General features: G+C 45.2%; 1 protein-coding gene across 13 annotated transcripts in view; it reads left to right on the forward strand.

Moving 5' to 3' along the window:
* Positions 1–21,171, forward strand: part of Ttll5 (tubulin tyrosine ligase like 5) — a 228,384-nt gene that overhangs the window by 195,754 nt on the left and 11,459 nt on the right. For 7 of the 13 annotated variants that reach the window (XM_021201541.2, XM_029540625.1, XM_029540630.1 and 4 more), the window contains one exon: positions 3,016–3,138. The exons of 4 other annotated variants lie outside the window; for them this stretch is intronic. In XM_021201541.2, coding sequence (XP_021057200.1) covers positions 3,016–3,137 — 122 coding nt within the window. In that variant the 3' untranslated portion in view covers position 3,138. Of the gene's footprint in view, positions 1–3,015; positions 3,139–4,176; positions 4,362–21,171 lie in introns of those variants that run through there. 2 more of the 13 variants (XM_029540624.1, XM_029540629.1) reach the window with 2 other exon arrangements.

Raw genomic sequence — 21,171 nt, forward strand, 5'->3', positions numbered from 1 at the left:
ATGCTGAGTGCCTTGAAGTAGTCACCTCCTTGTCTACTGTACAAGTGGAAGAACTGAGAGGCCCTGTCTTATTTATTAGATTGTGAAGTACTTCTGAAGTGTCATGACCACGTGACCACTAAGTTCAAAGGTGGTTTTGCACCTGAGGAGTGAATCCAGGGGCTTTCAGTGGTAGGACTGCTTCCTAGAGAAAGAAACATTGAAAGCAAGACTTGAAGATAGGTAGCCTGCCAAGAGCAGGGACATCTGGCATGGAAAGGGCACCTGGAATATTTGCTTTTTCTGCAAACCCCATTTGTCAGTATGGCTAGGGAGAGAGTATGAGAAAGAGCTATGGAGAGAATAGCAGTGAAGTGTCTGGGGCCAGTCCCAAGCTATAGAGGGAGTCTGCCATCACCCTGGCAGCTGCAAGAAGTCCTGAGGCTTCAGGAAACGTGCAGAGACTGTGGTAAGGAGGGCAGTGCACCTGATAGTGACAGTAGATCCCCTGAGAAGCGTGGCTGTAGTGTGAGAACAGTTGCACGAGTCTCACTGCTTTAGTTGAGGGTGAACTAAGGCGGTGTAAAGGAAGAACTCTTCCTACACACAGCTTATTGGACCATATTAGCATTCTAATAAGAGCATAAAAACGAGTTCTCCTTCACAGTATCAGAGCCTGAATTCAGAAGATATTTGGTGGTTCTGTACTCGGGACCCTCCCTGTGTTTGCTAGAGGATCCATGTGTTTGCTGTTTCCTGAGAGGTGTTGCGTCGCACCTCCTGTGTGCTAGGCAGGCGCTCTACCACTGAAAACACCCTGAGCTCTTTAGAACATGGCAGCTATTCTTAAGGAAGGAAAACTTGTACCTGGAACTGTGATGGAGAGAGGCGGTGACTGAGAATCGTGGGCATGTTTGAAGTCGCTCTGGATCACAGCCCTTAAGCACTCCCTTCCTCTCCACATGCCTTAAGCTAGAGATGTGTGCAAGGCCTAGGAACCCCAACTACCTCCTATGTATGTCTCATTGAACCATGTGGAGCTGAACTCTGCTGTCTGGCTGAGGGCATTAGAACTGTGAAGGATCAACTGGGTTGTCATTGCAGCTGCTCCATGGCCCTTGATGACAGTAGTAGAAGATCTTGTCAAGTCTAGAGGATCCATGTGTTTGCTGTTTCCTGAGAGGTGTTGAATCGCACCTCCCATGTGCTAGGCAGGCGCTCTACCACTGAAAACACCCTGAGCTCTTTAGAACATGGCAGCTATTCTTAAGCTGTTTGGTATCAGCAGAAACCACAGCTCAAGCAATTGTTTTCTCCAGCAGCCGCTTCCCTGCATCCACCTTAGGTAGCAGCCTTGCTCACCCAGCACCCTCAGTTCTTGTGGCACCCTCTGCCTCCAGCTCTGCCTGCTGTTGCATTTGTTGTCTGTGACTTTACTGGTATTCTTGACGCTAAAGAGATGCTGAAGTACAGGTATTAGTAAGAGCTGACACTGAGTTCCCAGCACACGTGGCATTGGCAGCTGCTAGCGAGTAACTGCCCTGCATGGCCGTGTGTCAGCCGTGCAGTTTGTGATTTCTGCAGCAGTTAAATGTAAACGCTGTTCTAAAGTTTCAGAAGGATGTTCTGTGCGAAGGAGAGGGGGCTACTTAAGCCCAGAGGGAGGGGCTTGGAGAAGGAAGAAGGGCAACCGAGAGAGAACACAGTAATGCCACAGCACTTTCCTCAGCCCCTGTCTTGTACAGTAGCATGGCTGTAAATATGCTCATGACCGTTTCCTGGCCCTTAACCCTTCTCTTTTATCTTGCTAACCCTACTTTAAGCTCTGTGACTTTGCAGGTAACAAAGTAGTGACTAACCCCACTCCTTGAGTTATACAACAGCTGAGCCCTTTATGCTGATGGTGGGCTAATTGCACTCTTCCTAATCTGCCCATTAGGTGAGATAGCAGCTCTCCTGCAGAGTGCCTGGAAGGAATGCTGCCTGGCTGTTATCTGGCTTGACTTCCCTACCCCTGGCCTTATATCCAAGTTTGCAATGAAAGGAAGGGAAAGAGTCAGCAGGTTTGGAAACCTGAGAAGGAGGCTGGAGTGAGGGCCCTTGGCTGGGAGCCAAACTCATTGGCTGCCTTCTTTATAACCACAGCGCTCCTTCTTGGGCTCTGGAGTACATCTAGTGAACTAAAACAGCAAAGAAGGCAAGCTGAGGTCAGCCACCCATTGCTGTCGGACTCTCAGCCACACCCTCCATCCTCAGTTCCCTGCACTTACCTTTTGAAAAGTATGCTGTCCTGGAGTACAGCCTCTTCTTGCCCCACACCGTACTCTTAAGCTCTATTTGGTCTATAGTTATAGATGGGGCTTGAAAATCAGTGACAGGAAGAAGGAAACCATGTCCTGTTAAATGCTTCTGTCTCTAGCCCTAGTGAATGTGCAGTAGCTCTACGCTCTTTTCATGGGAACAGTGCAAAAGCACCCCAGGGTGACTGTGCCCACCCACTCCCCTGTGTCTTGAGACAAGAGAAACAAACTTACTTTTATATAAAGTAAATCCAGCAGGGCTTACACCCTCAGGGCCTAGAAGTCACTTTAGCTTCCATATGACTTATTTGTGTGGAACGACCTGTTTTCACTATTGGATTGTTATTTTCCTCATGTGTTATGTAGTTGCTGCACTCTTTGGTGGGTTTGAACATAAGGGGTTAAGAGTAAAATAAGCGGCGTTCCAGGGTAGCAGCCCCAGTGTCCACTGCTCTCCTTTCTTCTTTTCCTTTCCATTTCCCCCTTCCCTGGGGCTTTACCTTCTACTCCCATTATTAAAACTTCCCAAACATTCCTCTCTGCAGGGCCATGGGGTAAGATTTGATGTGCTGCCCCAGGAAACAGAAAAGAGACAGTGGAGTTGGCGTTGGTAGGAGGCTGGGTGACAACATCTGAGAACAATGATCCCCTTAACCCAGTGTGGGAGTTTACCTCTTGTCCTTTGGGCCAAGATCAAATACAATGTTAAGTGAGGGTTTTTTCTTCATTTTTTCAGGATCTTTGGAAGCTCCCCAAGTTATTTTCGCAAGATCCAAACCCTTACCCACACAGTCTGGAGCTCTTGCTACAGTTATAGGACAGAGAAAATCAAAGTCGGTGAAGTCAGGGACAATTTAAGGTAATAGTAAGAATAAGAGCATGGTTTTTTCCTTATCACCTTCTGACTTTGTGCCACTCACAGCAAGGGACTTAGCTATGAAGAAAAGCAATGCAGTACAGGGTCTGGGCCTAGCTCAGTGGCACAGCACATGCTTAGCACACACGAAGCCCTGTGTCAGATCCCTAGCACCAACAAGGAAAAAAGACAGTCAAGTAGGGACTTTATAAAACACAGCAAATAGGGACGACTTCAAACCTGGGTCAAAGTTGAGCTTTGCCTAGCTAGCTTCTGTACTGTCCTGGCCTCCCAGAAGGTGGCGCTGTGGCAGTAAGAACATTCTCTGCTGTTATTAGAAGCTTTTGTTTAAACATATGGGGTCTCTGGAACAATTCAAAAACATTAAAGCCATAACCAGGGTTCACAGGTAAGTATAACAGGGTGTGTGGGGAAAGGAGATGCTGTTAAGATCCAGTTGTCTCGAAGGAGGCCAGCTATTTATTATCAGGACAGACTTATAGACTAGAGAGAGGTAGGACTTTGAGTTTCTGAGGTGGAAAGGGAACAAAAAATATTTTGGAAAGGCTTTGGTAACATTGATAACTTGGTGATATTGAGAGCACAATTGTTAGAAGGTTTTAATCAGCACACAGCTGTTAATTGGCCACAAAACAAGCTAGAGCCTATCCCCCACCACCTGTGGTAGTCAGTGCAGTTAAGGGAGTGCTGAACTTGGTCTGCTGTAACTGTCCTCACTTCACTAATGTTGCTCTGAGTGTTAGGTTCCAGCTATAGCCTTCAAAACTTACCAGAAACGTCTCTGAAACCTCAAGACTGTAATTATTCCTTTCTTCTTCACTCAGTCCCACATACTCAGCATTAATGGCACACCTCCTATGAGCTTAATATTCTTCTTACCTCTGGGGGAATATTTATAAACTTCTTTGAGAAGCATTATTCATTAAAATACCCCAGGAGAGCAAAGGAGAAAGGAAAGTTATTTACCCACCACAGGGTTCATTTACATTGGATCAGAAAGCTTCAAATATCTTTCCCCAGCCCATTTAAACTCTCTCCAAAAAGGAATGAGAGGAGAGACAGGAACACCAAATCCATGGCTTGGTCATCTACCAAAATGTACCAGAGAAACAGAAAACACCCAAAATTCTGGTGCCACTCAGCCGATGGCATTCTGCTGACACAAAGCACGCTGTCCTGTGATGAACAACTTGTAAAGGTTTAGAGAACTGAGCAAAAAGGTCAAGATGTCCCTTAGTGTACTGGCATCCAGAAGGGTGAATGTGACAGCCTGCTCCAAACCAAACTGATGGCCTGCCAAGGAGTACTGGCGCCCCTCTGTTTCCAGGTCTGTAAGACTTGGACCCGCCGTGGTGGATCGCTTTCCTCGAGCCTCTCTCCCGGTATCCCCGCAGTCCTCTCTGAAGCAGTCCTTGGCAATGTAGGTCTGTCAGCAACACAGCCCTGAGCCCTGAGAAAGCTCATCTCTTCACCTGGAATTCTGGAAAAACACAGTCCTTCTGAGCTTGACCTTGCCATCCTCTGGGGAGACAGCATGCCAAGAGTGGATGGACATGGGCCCAGAGTCAGGCATGGTCTCAGTCCCAGCCTTCCGGGAGCAGTACAGCTACAGGAAAGCATCACCAAACAGGCCCACCAGCCTGGTATCTGTAGGAACTATCACTTTGGTTCATGCCATGCTCTGCCAGGGGCTGCCTTCCTTGAATAGAGAAGTCGTTTATGTGGTAAGGAGGCCTGTTCCAGCATCAGTCTTGTGAACTGGTGTCGAGCAGAGATGTCTGCAGCCACAGTTACAGGTGAGCAGCCGCACCTGCTGCAACAGTCCCAGGTGCCTTACTTAAGCAGGTTGGAGAGACAGACATGATGGACTAAAGAAGATGTGCTGTGTTTGCAGAAAGACTTATATAATGCTGAGAAAATACCAGCTGTTCTAGGAGTTTGTGCGGAGGGTGTCAGGAGCCCACCTAAGACCCCCCCAGCTGCCCTGGGCACAGTTATAATCAGAGACATTGCTGTTATTTGTCTTCTTAGAGTCTGTTTTTACCAATATAAGTATATACTTTATATTAACTGTATTTGCTTTATTCTCAGTGTTCTGATATTTGGGGTTCCTACAGACTAGGAAAATGATCACCTCCATCAGTCCTGAATATAACCCCAACTTGTCCTAGAACATGCCTTTTATATGCAAACCAGCCAGTCCCAAGTTCAGATCCCAACAACCCTCTTTAGCAAGCACTACCACAGCAATCCAAACTGTTTCTCCTGCCCAGTTATTTCTAAACCATATCCCAAGCATCTAGTGAGTACCTCTGAGCTCTGAAGCCCGCTGGAATTCTTCAGAGTAGATAAACCGTGTCCTTGATAAGCCCTCTCTTTGTCCAGGACACCATGAAGGTGCTTGCCTAGACTCTACTCTCACCCCTGCCTGGCTGCAGGCTGGGGAGTGGTGGTGGTGGTAGTGGTGGTTTTTCTGACAGTGGTTGTGTTGTACGCTGTGACACACCCCTCTCTGGGAGCTGCCCATATAACCTGCTTCCTCCTCCCACGCTGCTCCCTCTTCCTCATATAGCCATGCTGACGTCTCCATACCATGGTCAACATGAACACTCAGTAGGAAGAATTTCATTAATTTGCAGCGACAGAAATTATTCCTTGGGTTCCTATCACCCAGCTCTATGCCTGTGCTGTTGTCTTAACACTCCATGATAGGGCTCATCACACAGTGGTACTGAAGCAGTGTACGTAACTAGCCTGATCTGGATGCAGCCTCTAGCCAACTGGCCTGCCTGCCAGCCAGTGGAGTGCCATGCTTCCCTCTCCGGAGGCTGCTCATGTTACAGTTAGTAACCCTTTCTACATAAGGGAAATCTAGCTGAACCCCCTATTGGAAGTTAGGCCACCTGGCTTTCAATTTAGGGAAGATGGGAGGGGACATGTAAGATCCCACCCAAAGGGGATTGGCTTGCTTGAAAGAAAGCCAAGGAACTCAATTTCTGAAATGGATTAAGAAATAAGCTACTGAGAAAGATAACATCTGAAAATTGATACTGTCTCTCGCAGTGCTGGCCAGGCCCCAAGAGAAGAGTGATGCTTCTTCAACTGTTAACAATTACTACCTTGTTATAGAGACAAGGGAGTTGATGGCCTCAGTCTCAGGCTATATTACTGAAGCACACACTGCTCATGGAAAAGAAAATGCCCGGCACCCTGTGTCATTAGCCTTGTACCTACCGTTGCATTTTGTGGCAACGCTGTGTGGTCCTGTGTAACCACCATTTGGTTTGGGTGGGAGAAGATCCAGATCATTCTTGTATCCCTGAACTGGGCAAGTTACCAGTAAAACATGGCCTTTCCCTGTGAGTCTTCCTGCAGATCACTCCCTGTTGGCAATCCAGCCTCCAGTCTTGCAGCCAGTGAACCCACATACCTTGCTACCAGTCTCAATGGGATGCTTGTTACAGCCACATGCCTCTGCTTCACCAACCTTGTGTCCTTAGGACATAATTGTTCCTAAAAGTTGTATAGAAGAAAATGGCATGTTACGCCATGCCTGTCTGGAGAAAGCAAACTTTACAGTTGTGCTTACCTGCTCTGCAGAGCTGGGACTGGCTTCCAGGAGTGTAGGTGTTTCACTGCAGCTTGGGGGATGGTGAAGTAGATTGCCCTGTTGACATGACTGGGGTTGGTGTTTATCCTTCAGTCTTTCCAGTTAGGGTATAAAGAAAAGACTCAGGTTCCCTCCAGTCCTCAGGGTGAAAAGCATCACTAGTTAGACTAAAGCAATCATCACTTAGACTTGTGTTCCCACCTTGTGAGTGTGAGTATTCTAGTACATAGCAAGGGCTCTCAGCTCTTAACCTGGCCCGCTGATACCAGAGAGGAGCAGCTTGAGTGGACAAACTGTCCCTTTAGCTACACCAGTAAAACAGCCCACCACAAAATAGAGATGTTAGTAGGAAAGCCGGCTATTCTCAGGTGACGAGAAAAGCCTGCTAGTGAGAACTCTCTGTCATTCTTTTATTTATTAGTTTCTTGTTATTAAGTACAAGGTTTGCTTTTTTTTTTAATTTCTGTACTGAAATATTTAAGAAGATTTTTTTGTCCCCCTCCCCACTTCCTATTCACTTGTAATTTGCCATGGAAATGCAGATAGATGACAAGCCTAAATGTGGGTATTTTAAATTTTGATAAGTTAGTTTGTTTTCATAATTGAACTCACAAAGCTGTATTGGCTAATGAACTATTCATAGTTTTTAACCAGATATCATAATATGAAATTTTCAAAACTGCGGCTCTTAGAAGGTTCTCCTCTGGTTCTTTGTTTTATATCTGTTCATCCTTCTTTCTATTATGCATGTATGCAAATAATTATTTCTTCTTTATGCATAGGGTCAGAGTTGTCCACAGTAGACTTTTAGTCATTAAGAAGAGAGACACCCCAAGATCTAGGGAAGTGGTCCAGTGGGTCAAGTGCTTTCCGTGGCAGCATGAGGCCTGAATTCCCATTCCCAGAGCCCACATAAAACCAGGCATAAGAATGCATGGCTGTAATCACAGTGATTCTACAGCAAGGTGGGAGGGAGAGACAGGGAACTCTCGAGAAGCTCAGGGAGCTAGCATGTCTGGTGTATGCATTAGCCCACAACAAAGAGAATCTTTTTCAAGTGACTACAAGATGTAGTTCACACACATGAATACCCACACATCTTATACATGCACACAGCATATAGACAAAAGGGGGAAAGCCCCCAGTGTGCTTCTAAGATGGTAAGTTACTATATATAAACATGGAGAAGGGACAGTCTTCTTAGGAACCAGGTTCACAAAAATGGCCACCTGTCTGAGCAGTGTAGCAGGGCTCTGTTAGCCCATTCCTCTGACTCAGCCTCTGTCGACTCCAGACACAGACCTCTCTAACCTGTCAGACCCTCTGCAGAGGAAGGGTAAATATGTGCACATATGCATAGCAATAAGAAATGCAAACAGGTACAATATAAAGGTTGAGAAGAGTCTTATTTCTAAGAACAGCTTTTAAAAACTTCCATATTATAGTATCTGATTAAAAACTACAAATGTTATTACCAAGTACAATGTGCAGGGTGTCAGCACTGGGGCACTCCTGGCCCACCTGGCATTGGGCACCATTTTGCATCCACTCTTAAAAAAATACACAATTAGAACTCTTCCCGTTCATTCCTCAGCAGATGCACACTGGTGGCCAGAGAGCTCTCTCCCCAGTGACAACAGACTTCCAGTCACATGCCTGACTGTGCTAGTGTAACATGAGTTTAACAGTCAGAGATGCCACGTTAAAGACACATAGCTTGGCAGCTTCTTTCAGATGAGATTATAACTAAGCAGATACAACATAAACTTCACCTCTACATAAAGTCCCAAAACATAATGCAAAATATTAATAAAATAAAAAGCATGAAATATGAAGGGAAACCCAAGTCAAGACATGAGAAAATTCACCTTTTTTTTTTTTAAATGAGAAGTCAGATAAACTATAGTTGAGGAAAAACATGGTCCTGAGTGCTGTGTCATCCAGAGCAAAAAGGAAACATACAACTTTGAGTTCTGTCACCTGGAAAGGGCACCAGCAGCAGAGCCTGATCCTGTGTGAGGCTCTGGGGTTCGCTTTCCCAGGACTACCCCCACCCCCCAAATAAAAAATAAAAAAAACTACAGGAGGGTGAAAATCAAGCTTTTCCAACATCTTATTCCAAAGTAACTATTTAGCATGCTTTATGTAGAGTTCACTTACTGAAGTAATACTACTCCTAGCCAACTAGCCCAGAAATGTGTTTCATTTGGCAGCTTTCTGACATGATGTACATGCAGGAAAAATAATATGGTGCATGTTGGTAAAGATGGCACCATGACAGGACAAGGCCAATAGTGAGCCTTTACAATCCATGGGTAGGACAATGACTGCCAAGAGGACTGTATAGACTGCATGTGTCTTGGACCATCCTAAATATAGCTTCTCTCAGGGCTAGTTGTGCACTTATGTGGGGGCTCAGATAACCAGCTCTCCTCTCTGCATGAAGACGATGCACCACATGGTTGGGCAGCAGGCAGCACAAGGGCTGGCTCCACAACCTACAGCCTTTGTGCTCTGGTCCCATATTTACACAAATAGGTTCTGTCCTGTGGATGCCGTGGCCTCCTTTTGGTGCTGCTCTGGCAGAGCTCTGATTGCTGCCCCCGCACTCATTCTTCAGGTCCTCACAAGTTACTTGATGTGGCCTTTCGAGTCTCTAGAAGGTAGGAATCGGATCCAGTCTGAAATCCCAGCACAGTATCAGCACAGCAGAAGTTAGATCCTGCTGAGGACATGAATGGGTGGATGCTGTAATTCTTCCTTGGTTATTTTGCTAATGTTTGGATGTCTGTGTACGTTTGTAAACCTGAGGGACCCTGAGGGCTTCCTCCAGTAAGCCTTCTGTGTAAAATTGCATTTCTCTTGTCAGCTTTCAATCCCTTGAGACCTAACAGTTTCTCATCAAGTTTAAAAGTTCTCTATATTTTGTCATCTCTTGTCGCTGCTTGGTTCTCTTTGTATTTTCAGTAAGACCAGAAACTGAAAGTAGAATTTGACTCCCAGTATCAGGAATTCAAGAGATCACCCAAAGTGCTTCATTGCCTTGAAATATGAGATCTGAAATAAATAATATATAACCACATACATAAATTTTCTTGTGGAAAATAATCCTATTTATTGGTCTTGAAGTGAATTGAATAATCTCAGAAGACAAAATGTAATGGAAATTCATAAATAATACATTTCATTATTAAACAATCTTCAAAATTAGATCTGCCATCTCTTTTAGCACTGTAAAACTATTTCATATAAAATAACCTATGATGACTGCTCTAGATAATGACCTTTGACCTGCTTTCCTAACCTCACTATGAACCTCCCTGTTCTGATGATCTGAGGACCTTGACTGCAGGCCACACACAACAAGAATCTTACTGTAGGGAGGCAAAGTCACAGTGAGGCTCAGTCTGTTTGAGATACATTGTCCTTCAATGTGTTTTTTTCTTCTACACACCTTAGATCCCTTTCAAGGTTTTATCACTTTACAAGATGAGATTTTCTTCTGAACATGAAAGGAGTGTGTGTGTGTACGTATGTACATACTTGTATATATATATATATATATATATATATATATATATATATATATATGTGTGTGTGTGTGTACATATGTATATACACACATACACACTTTTTTTTTAATTTTGAACTTTATGCTGGGGAGTGGTAGTACATGGCTTTAAACCCAGCCCTTGGGTGACAAAGGCAGGTGGATTTCTGAGTTCAAGGCCAGCCTGGTCTACAGAGTGAGTTCCAGGGCAGCCAATGCTACAGAGAAACCCTGTCTCAAAAAAAAAAAACAAAAACAAAAACAATAATAATAATAATAATAATACATTTTGAACTTTGAATTTGTCAGGTGTCTTTGAGATTATATACTACATATGCTGGAAGCTGTTCTCTGAGTCAGGGCCGTGACTAGTGTTGAGTATCAAGTGAAATGTAACAGCAAGTAAAAATAGAGCAATGCACTTTCTACTTCTGTTTGTAGTGGACTCAGGACAGAACCAAAGCTCTCTTGGCCTTTACACTTTTCCTTAAATTCAGCCCTGTGTGGCATTATCATTATTGCCGTCACTGTCAGGAACTGTGTCTACATTCTCGAAGAATTCAGAATACAAGATAGAAATGGCACGATTCTGAAGTTAGGCCAGCTAAGCTAGTATGGACTGACTCTCTGCTTCCCAGTTGGCAATTTAGTCCATCCATTAACTTCTTTGAACCTCAGTGTTCTCCTCTATATAATAAACATAAGCATGTCAGTCTTCAGGATAGAGCGACCCAGTTTAAAAATGGGCAGAGAACTCGGATAGACATCTCTCCCAAGGAAAGACTCCAGATGGCCAGTATGTGTGAGAAGACTCCCTACTGCCCTCAGGAAGTGACTCCTCCCACTACGCAACAGTTAGGCTAGCTACCATCGCATAAACAAGTGTAGACTGTGGCCACCAAGGACTAGAGAAGAGAGTGGAGAATTACTGAGCATAGGTTAGTCTCACAAAATGTGGCTGGGACGCTTATCAGGCTGAACTAGGATTTAGATGTCAGCACGGTAAGTTGTATGCTCTGTGTAATCTGTTAAAGTTTCCAAAGTGAGAACAGACTGTGTTATGTGGGAATGCTACAGAAAAGTAGGTGTTTACTACCTCACTTTTGTATCTGAGAAAAATGGGGGTTGAGGGGAGTCCAAGCCATGCTCATGGTATGAGCTATGGCTCATTTCCCCCTTCTAACGCTGCCAAGAAGATGTAAGATGGAGACTCGCAAGTATTTCTGGAACCTGTAGGTAACAGGGGCCCGAATGCCATGTGCTGGCATGTGCAAGATAAGTCCAAGCCATGTTCATGCATGGTTAGCTCATGCTGTATATAAAAACTAACCCCAAGTTGTCAAAATACAAGTACTAAAGATACAAATGCCTAGACTATATAGGAGTATGTTCTTTTGACTTTGACCAAGCAGCTGTTTTTTGTTTTTAAGACAGCCCCACAGAGCACAGGAAGCGATGCAGTTAGAGCAGACCCCATCCAAAAACTTGAATTGTGTGCTTCAGAAGACTCCATCAAGAAAGGTGCAGAGCCAAACAGGGAGGCTGGGGAGAGGTCACTGTGTAAGAGCATTTGCTGCTCACGCATGAGGACCTGAGTTCAGATTCAGCACTGGGGAGGGGAGTAGGCAGAGACAGCGAGGTCACAGGGGCCGGGGGTGCACACAACTTGGGCTCCAGGTTCGGTCTCAGGGGAACAAGGTAGAGAATGAGAGCACAATATCTCATGTTCTCCTCTGGCCTCTGTACACACATGGGCCACACCAAAGCACACACAAAGAAAGGTACAGAGTAGGAGAAAAATAACTGCAAATCATATATATGGCAAGAGACTTTATCCAGAATATATTCAGAATTCTTACAACTCAATAATAAAAGGACAGGCTATTTTAGAAGTGAACCGGGGGTTTCAAAGACATCCCTCTACGTACGGAACATGTGCAAGTGGCCAGTAGCCACCTAGAAGATATGTGTCATTGCAGACCAAAACCACTTCACCCCCAGGAGGGTGGCTATAATCAGAGCTAGGTAATAACAAGTGTGGGTGAAGACAGAAAGAAATTGGGGTCTTTACACACTGCTGATGAGACTGTAAAGTGTTGCTGCTTTGGAAAGAGCTAGCGGTCCCCCAGAGTTAAATATGTAGTTACCAATTAACCCAGCCACCCCATAAGTGATAGTTTATTTGAGTGCGTGGATGCATGGTAGCGTTACTCAGAGGAACTATTATGTGAAAGCAAACTGATGCCTACCAGATGGTAAAGCATGAAATATAGCACACACACAGCTATGAAAAAGAATGAAATGCTGAGAGCCACACAGTCTGGGCATGCTTTGAAAGCATGGAGTAAAGCCATGTGTCACAACTCTAGTGCTGTGAAATGTACAGGCTGAATGTAGTGACACTTGCCCATTATCTTAACACTCGAGGGCTCCAGCAAGAAGACGCCCTGGTCTACACAGACACTAACTCAAATAAAACATGCAGAACAGATAATTGCATAGAGACTAAAAATCCTAGTGATTGCCCTGGGCTGGTTGGGGGAGGAAGAATGGGGATGACTTTCTAGAATAATGAAAACTTCCTAAGATTCAGTTTTTGTGTGGTAGTCACACAACTCTGTGTAATAAAAACTCTTAAAGTATATATTCTTAAGTGGATAGATTTTATTCAGATGTGACTTATAGCCAGAAATGGTAGCATACACCTGTAAACTCCAGCAGAGTAACAGGGAATTGGAGGTCATCCTTCACTGCCTTGAGGTTGAAGTCATCTTGGGCAACCTGAGAGAAGCCTGTCCAAAAACAAACAAACAAAACAAAACAAAATGCAAAAAAGATGAGACTGTGACATCTATCAATTTAACATTTTAAAAATTAAGAAGAGGGCAAACTGGGTGTGACTCACACTTGGGAGTATAAGACAGGAGGATTGCCATGAGTTTGAGACCAGCCTGAGCTTCGTAGTAAATTCCAGGCCAGCCTGACCTACATTCTTTTAAAACAAAACAAAAGTTTTTGGTGTCAGCAGTAAAGTTATTACTTCTTCCTCCCCTCATCCACCCCCTACTCTATAACAAAAGCTTATTTAGAGCTGCGGCTATGGCTTAGAGGTTAAGAGTATATCCTGCTCTTCCGGAGGACCGTTTCAAACACCTACATCAGAAAATCTGTAACTCCACCTCCTTGGGAATCTGATGCCTCTGGCCAACTTGAGCACCAGCACATTTATACATAATTAAATAAAAATGTATCTTTAATTTTTATAAGCCTATCTTTTTTTATATGCCTGCATACCAGAAGAGGGCGTCAGATCTTATTACAGATGGTTGTGAGCCACCATGTGGTTGCTGGAAATTGAACTCATGACCTCTGGAAGAGCAGTCACTGAGTCATCTCTCCAACCCTTAAAAAATAAATGTAAAAAACAATTTCCAATAGAAATGTAAAGGTTTGAAAATACCTATTTAGTGTCCTGTTCATGAAACACAATGCTGGTTTATGCAGCGGTATTTGTCCATTTTATTTTAGGTGTGCGGTGAGATGTTACAGGAAAGGCTTGGGGCCCGTGGTGCCCACAGTGGTTTCCCATTGCCAAGGGAGCTACTGTGTGATGCATGGCAGCTGTTACTAGGCCTGGCCTCGATTACATGTCCCTGTTTGGAAAGGTGACAGGCTTCAGGGGACTTCTATGGCTTTAGTCCACCCAGAGCTCAGGGGACCTTGACTACAGTTTCAGGGCCTTAAGCTTCACCTCATGCTCCAAATCCGTGAGGGAGCAGCTGAGAATGGGGCTGGCTGGCCCACACTTGCTTCCCTGCCCTCACTAATCCCTCCTCTGCTGCTCCCAGCCACCCCTCCCTCCACACAGCACTGCTGCCTGGTCACAGAGACAATGTGGCTGAACAAGTGCTCTGTTCTTTGAAGGATGACCCATTGGAGATACCTTGAGTGACCCAGTGCTGGCCAGAGTGTTCCTGGTACTTTTCTTCTGTGGAGCACCCTCTGCAATCATGCCTGGTCTGAAAAAGTGGGGGCCTGCTGCTGACTCCGCCAGGGCTTCTGACCTTAAACCCATGTCTTTAGGGAGCTCTGCATTTCCATGTTAACCAAAGAAGCCATGAGCTTCTGTCAGCTTGGTTCATAGCGATGAGTATCTGTTCTAACACATGAGTTCTAAGGCACATGCAGCTGTGATAGATGGAGAAAATACATACACGTACATGAAGGCTTGCTTACACATGTGTACTCTGTATGTTTCTGCTGTACTGGTAGTGTCATTAGCTGGCCAGGATGTTAGTTTTCCTTAATTCATCTGTCACTCTCACAAACCTTGGGTCTTAGGAAGACAGACTCTCTAACCATTAGTCTAATGCTTTCCCTGTTTGTTGCCTCTCCAAGAGGACACTTGCAATTAAACTAATTCTGACTTCTCCCTAACCACAGATGAACTCTCAGGATTCTAAATCACATTGACAAGCAACTGCTTTCTCATTGCCCAGGGCAGGAACACAGCTGTGTCCCTGGGTGAAGGGGTCTGGAACCTGCCACGTGTCCGCACTCTGAAGTTGTCAGGTGGAGGAAAGGGCAGACAGCCTCTCTGAGCAGTGCCGGTTCTCCCTCAGTTCCATAGGAAGGAGGAGGAGCAGGAAAAGGCCTGTACCCTGGTCAGGGGAGTCTTGAAAGCAGCAAAACCTGGCGTGCTGAAAGGAACGAACGAAGACCAGGTTAACTCCGCTTTCATTTCCCTGCCTGAAAGAGCAGGGCAGGAGTGGACTGGGAAGGATTCGGTTTCACATCTGTTCCAGGAATTAGCTTCTCATAAATCCACTTTTCTTTTAAGTATCCCAGGAGCTCCTCCCTCACCCGCCTCCCTCCCTGTTGACTCCCACCCAGCCTAGACAGCTGAAGGGCTCCCAGAGAGATCATCCCATTGATCTTTGTCATTGCTACCAGAAGAGAGGATCTCTGAGTGTCAGAAAGCCGAATATCTGAGGGTCTGTACGTGGCTCTGCTCTCCACAGGTTTAGCAGAGAATGCGAGGTGCATACCAGAGTGTGGTGTGCTAAAAAGAAGGCGGGCTTTCTAAGGGGAATGGTGCTTCTCGCCTCAGCTCGCCATTTGTGTGAGCTTGGGCAGGTCACCCGCCTTCTCTCAGCTGGTAAAATTGGGACCATGTTTCCCCAAGTGTATTCAGAATATACAGGCTTCCACCTCCAGCTGCCTGAGGAATGCTGCCTTCAGGAGCCAGTTCTGAAAGCTCCTATTAAAGACTGAAGAGCCTATCCTCCAAGAGATTTTAAAGCAGGTTCTCAAATCTGTTTGACCCCTACAATGCTAGATAATCTCCTGACATTTTGAAAGATGGGGTTACATTTCTCCAGTCTACAGTCCTCGTGTGAAGTGCTTGCTGTGTCCAGTTTAACTTTCTGGCTTCCATATCTCATCAAGGAAAAAAAAAAAAAACGAATAGAAAAATAAGTTCCATACATGGCAAGGAGTGTTTAAAAACCAACACAGTTTATAGGTAGAATTAGGGTAAAGTGCCATGTATGGTGGCCATGCTTTTAATCTCAGTTCTCAGGAAGCAGAAGCAGGTGAATCTCAGACTTTGAGGTCAGTCTGGTGTACACAGTATGTATATGCCAGCCTAGAGCTGTAGTGTTCAGACTCTGTCTCAAAAAAAACACAACAACAACAACAACAACAACAACAACAAAAGTTCTGGGATCTGGGACTTCTGCTCTTTCTCCACCTGTCAGGTTTATTGTTGTCATGTGGTTTAGGGATATGTGGCCCTGTTAATTGTGGGGAGCTCCAGTAAAGTCAGTGCCCAGTACTCATATGCTCACCCCAAAATGCAGCACACATAGGAAATAATATAATGGCTAAATCAAAAGGTCCCTAACTTACAATTCAGTTAGAAGTACATATAAGAAAAACTTAAATTACCATTTTATAAGACAAAGAATGGTTGTGAATTTACCCTAAATTAGTATTCATGTTACTTATTTAAATTTCTGCTGGAAAATATGCAGAACAAGAAATTAAGGAGCAACTGGCTGAGGACCTGCATGGGAAATTTATGAGGGGAAATAGAGACAGGCAAAAGTCCTTTTGCCTTGAGAAACAGCAATATTTGATAATTTTATACATGTATATAATATATTTTAGTCATATTCACAGTTCTTCCTCCCCCCTTCTTGTCAACGTTTCCTGTGTGTGTGTGTGTGTGTGTGTGTGTGTATGTTTGTACGCGCACACACGCGCATGCAAGAACCCCTGCCGTTGGTAGCTATTAGTGGTGTTAGACACATGTTTAAATGTCTTCAGTGGTATTGAATTTTGAGTTTGATAATGTGAAACACACACCCTCATCTGTCTGTCCCTTCTAGACTCTTCTTACAGAGCTCCTCTCCTAGGTCTGACTTCTCATTCTCCAGGATCCTCTCCCTCATTTTTAACTGACTCTGTGTACTACAGTTTCAAATGGAGACGTCCAGCCACAGCTGGCACACGTGGCATCACAGGTCAGCACAGACAGCAGAGTATGGGAGGCCTTGTTCTCACTGGGCATGTCCTGGGCAGTGCAGCGCCCTCAGCCCACTCTTCTGTATAGGTCCCCATATCTTAGACACATTGAGGCACCTCTCCTGTTAACTGCATGGGCTTCTCAAGCATAGCGCACCCCACAGTGAATTCGTGACTCTCTTAGACCCCTCCCCCCCAGCCATCTTCCCCAGAAACAAATCCAATGACTGAGTCTCTTTCGCCCCTTCCCTCCCATGTACCCATCCATTTGGTTCTCGGTTGTTAGATTTTTGTCCTTTAAATCCCTCTCATGTGTCACATACAGTTTCATTCCTATCTCATGCCCTAACTGGGATGTGTCATGTTTTCTTTCACCTAGTATTTTTCCATATTGATCTTATCACCCACAGTCTCCTCTGTGTTCTTAAAATAACTTCATTTAGTAGTTGTTGTTGTCTATTTTGAGACAGGATCTCACCCTAACTGGCCTCAAACTCAAAGAAATTCACCAGCCTCTGCTTCCCAAGTGCTGGTATTAAAGACGTGTGCCACTTCACTATACCTAGCGTAAAATGATTTCCTGAGGGCTGGAGCAGTGGATCAGTCAGTACATACTGACCATATAAACATGAGGACTTGAGTTCCAATCTCCAGAACCAGGAAAAAAGCCAGATACAGTGACCGAGGGTCTGTAACCTCAGCATTGCAGAGACAGGTTCCTAGAGCTCAGAGGCCAGTTGGCCCAGCCAGGTCAGCTTCAGGTTCAGTGAGACCCCATCTCAGAAGCAGAGTGAGGGAAGGAGGGATGGGTAAGGACATAATACTGCTCCTCCAGAGGACCAAGCCCTGGTCCCAGCACCACCCATAGCCACATTTAACTCTAGCTCCAGGGAGATCCCACATCGCTGCCCTCCAAGGGTACCTCTGTGTGCGTGTGCGTGTGCGTGTGCGTGTGCGTGTGTGTGTGTGTGTGTGTGTGTGCGCGCGCGCGCTCTCTCACATAATTTAAAATGATAACTCTTTAAGACAAAAGGAAAACCAAGGTAAACTGCTGACTGAGGAGGACACTGAGCCTGACCTCTGGTCTCCGGGCATAGGAGCACTCACTTGATCTTACATATGTGTGAATAAATTTACATGCACATACGTTTTTAAAAGTCTCTTAAGAACAGTTGTTTGCCCACTACGCAGTCTTCAGAAGCACTCAGGAGACAGACTCGGATTGCTTTGAGTTTAGGCTCCATGGCTTAATTCCAGGCCAGTCTGAGAAGATCCTGTTTAAAATTTTATTAGATTTGTTTACATGTCGTGAATATTTTGCCTGCACGTATGTATATGCCCCACATTCGTGTCTAGTATCTGGGGAGGTCCTAAGGAGGAATCAGATCCCCTGCAACTAGAGATACTATGAGCTGCCATGTGGGTTCTGGGAATTGTACCCAGGTCCTCTGCCAGAGCAACAAGTGCTCTTAATCAAGGAAGCATCTCGAGCCCTGTGAGCCCCCGTCTGAAATGTGGGAATGAAAAAGGAGGTGGCCTGGCCCAGCACATAAAGATGCCCGTCTCCAAGCATGCAGACGGTTTGCAGTCTCTGGACCCACATGGTAGAAGGAGAGAGCCGACTTGATTCCTTGGCTTTCGACCTCCACACTCCTGACACCCAAATTAACTAATCAATTAAGATAATAAATTACTAATAATACAAACAAGTGAATCAATTCTTGGGCAGGAGATGGTGGCTCATGCCTTTGATCCTAGTACTTGGGAGTCAGAGACTGGCGGGTCTGAGTTCAGGCCGTCCTGATCTACACATACAGAGAATTCTAGGCCAGCCAGGGCAATATAGTAAGACCCTGTCTCACAAAACAAAACTAACAGCAAACCCAGTACAAAGTTGTGGAGGCTGCATGATGATGTTCCCAGCATTCAGAAATTCAAATCCAGCCTGGGCTACACAGTGAGTGAATCACTGTCTACAAACCCAGTTTGCCGTGTAGATGCATGGGCGAGCATTGGCCTAGCGGGCAGAGGGCCCTGCCGGACGAAGTAAGTGGGTACAAGCCTGCGCTGCATTGCTGCTGCTGCTCACCCCGGCCCAGCACACCCCCTCTTCCCAGCCGTTGTGGACTACTTGCCTGCTGCTGTGCACAGAGGCTTCTCTTTCCAGAAACCCATCTCGCACCCAACTCTTTCACCAGCCTCAAGCCTCCTCTACTTATGTCATTCATCCATTGCACACATCATCCTTGGAGTGTGGTGGGTGCTTAGTCAGTGAGCATGAGATGACGAGGGCTGTCTCCACCCTCCTAAGGGGAAGCACAACTGCCATTCACTTTTGTAATCGTATCTTCACTGAGATTCTAAGGCTGCACTATTTATTTTACCCAGAATTTTCTGTGAAAGTGTACCAGATATGTAGTGGAATACTAATAATCTGCAGCTCTTAGCTGGGTTTGGTGGCGCACACCTTTAATTCCAGCACTCAGGAGGCAGAGACAGGAGGATTTCTGATTCCAACACCATCCTGGGCGACACATAAAAACCCCGTCTCAAAAAAACAAACAAAAATTATTTTTAATTTTAATTTTAAGGAAGAAAAATGCAAATAGAAAACATGTGAGACAGTTGAGTAGAAATTATATTCTGGGGCTGGAGAGATGGCTCAGTGGTTAAGAACACCGACTGCTCTTCTGGAGGTCCTGAGTTTAATTCCCAGCAACCACATGATGGCCCACAACCATCTGTAATGAACATACATAAAATAAATAAATCTTTTTTTTAAAGAAAGAAATTGTATTCTGCCCCTTAGTTTGCCACATATTAGCTGTGTTGTCTACACAAACAGCTGGCCTTTCTGGACTAAGTTTAGCATTGGAACACTAACTGGGCTGGAGAGATGGCTCAATGGTTAAGAGCACTGATTGCTCTTCTGAAGATCGTGAGTTCAAATCCCAGCAACCACATGGTGGCTCACAACCATCTGTAATGAGATCTGATACCCTCTTCTGGGGTATCTAAGATAGCTACAGTTTACTTACATATAATAAATAAATAGATCTTTTTAAAAAAAAACCACTGTGACTTAGAAATATTTTTATTTAGCTGTTATATGCTAGAGACTTTGCTGTGCACCTGAATTTAAACAGCTGCCAAAGGGCTGCTGTGGAGGCCAGATGAGATAGTGCGAAGGGACAAGTACATCTGCTAGCTTTCTGCCTTTGCTTTTATTATCAAGTGACACCTCAAACAGTCTTAATCCTCAAAGGGCGAATACACACACACACACACACACACACACACACATGAGAATATGTTGCTGCGTTTATTTGTAGTAAAGTTTGAATGGAAGAGGTATTTGCACCTTGCTTCACAGAGAGCTCTCCAGCCACACTATTCTTCACATAAATATTCAGTTAGCACAGTTTTCCTTTGTTGGTAGGTATTGTATAACAAATTTTATCCCCGAACTTAGGGCTTTACGAGCCTTTCTTACCTCGTGGTTTCTGTGGCTTGGCTTCCCGGCAGTGGCCGGCCATCTTTGGTTCGGGTTTCCCATGCAGGTGTGGTCAAGCTGGCAGCCAGGGTCTCTCAACTCAGCTTCCAAGCTTGTGGGTGCTGGCCAGCCTCCATGTGGACCTCCCCCCAACTGTCTGTCTGTCTGGGTGCACTTGGTCAGGTTGGGCCTTTCTGAATCTTAGCTGTGGAAGCTCTCCCTTCCCCAAGATCCTCAACGGCCGCCCTTGGAGGCATAGCTGTAAAGAGCTGCGTGATTGTGTGAAAATGAAGCTCTTCCCTCCTGTCCCCTAGAAGAGGAAACCCCCAACCACATGTGCTCACTCAGAGGACACCCAGTAAGCAGAGCGGAGCAGAGCACATGGAGTGGAGAGGCCAAACTCACCAGCACCCCGATCTCAGAGCCGTGAGCAAAGTGAACCCGTGTGTAACTTTACTTTTTTTCAAAGCCTACTTTTAATGATAGTCCTTAAACACCTGAACCTCCCTTCTAGCCCACCACCCTCCAGAGGTAGTGGAAAAGAAAGGGTACGGGGGAAGTAGACCTGCTTAGGTACAAATCCCATTTGGGTTGTCAGGAAATCAGTAGTTCAGTTCACAGGTCAGCAGTGGTGGCTTGATCCACTGGCAAACACTTGACGGATACACCAGCATTCAGTTCGGTAATCAGGATAGCAAACACAAGTCAGCAGCAGTGGCGAAGCTTTTGGTTTGGTTTGGTTTGGTTTGGTTTTTCGAGACAGGGTTTCTCTGTGTAGCCCTGGCTATCCTGGAACTCACTCTGTAGACCAGGCTGGCCTCGAACTCAGAAATC

This window comes from Mus pahari, chromosome 7 (genome assembly GCF_900095145.1).
Source record: "Mus pahari chromosome 7, PAHARI_EIJ_v1.1, whole genome shotgun sequence".
In the NCBI taxonomy this organism is placed as follows: Eukaryota; Metazoa; Chordata; class Mammalia; order Rodentia; family Muridae; genus Mus; species Mus pahari.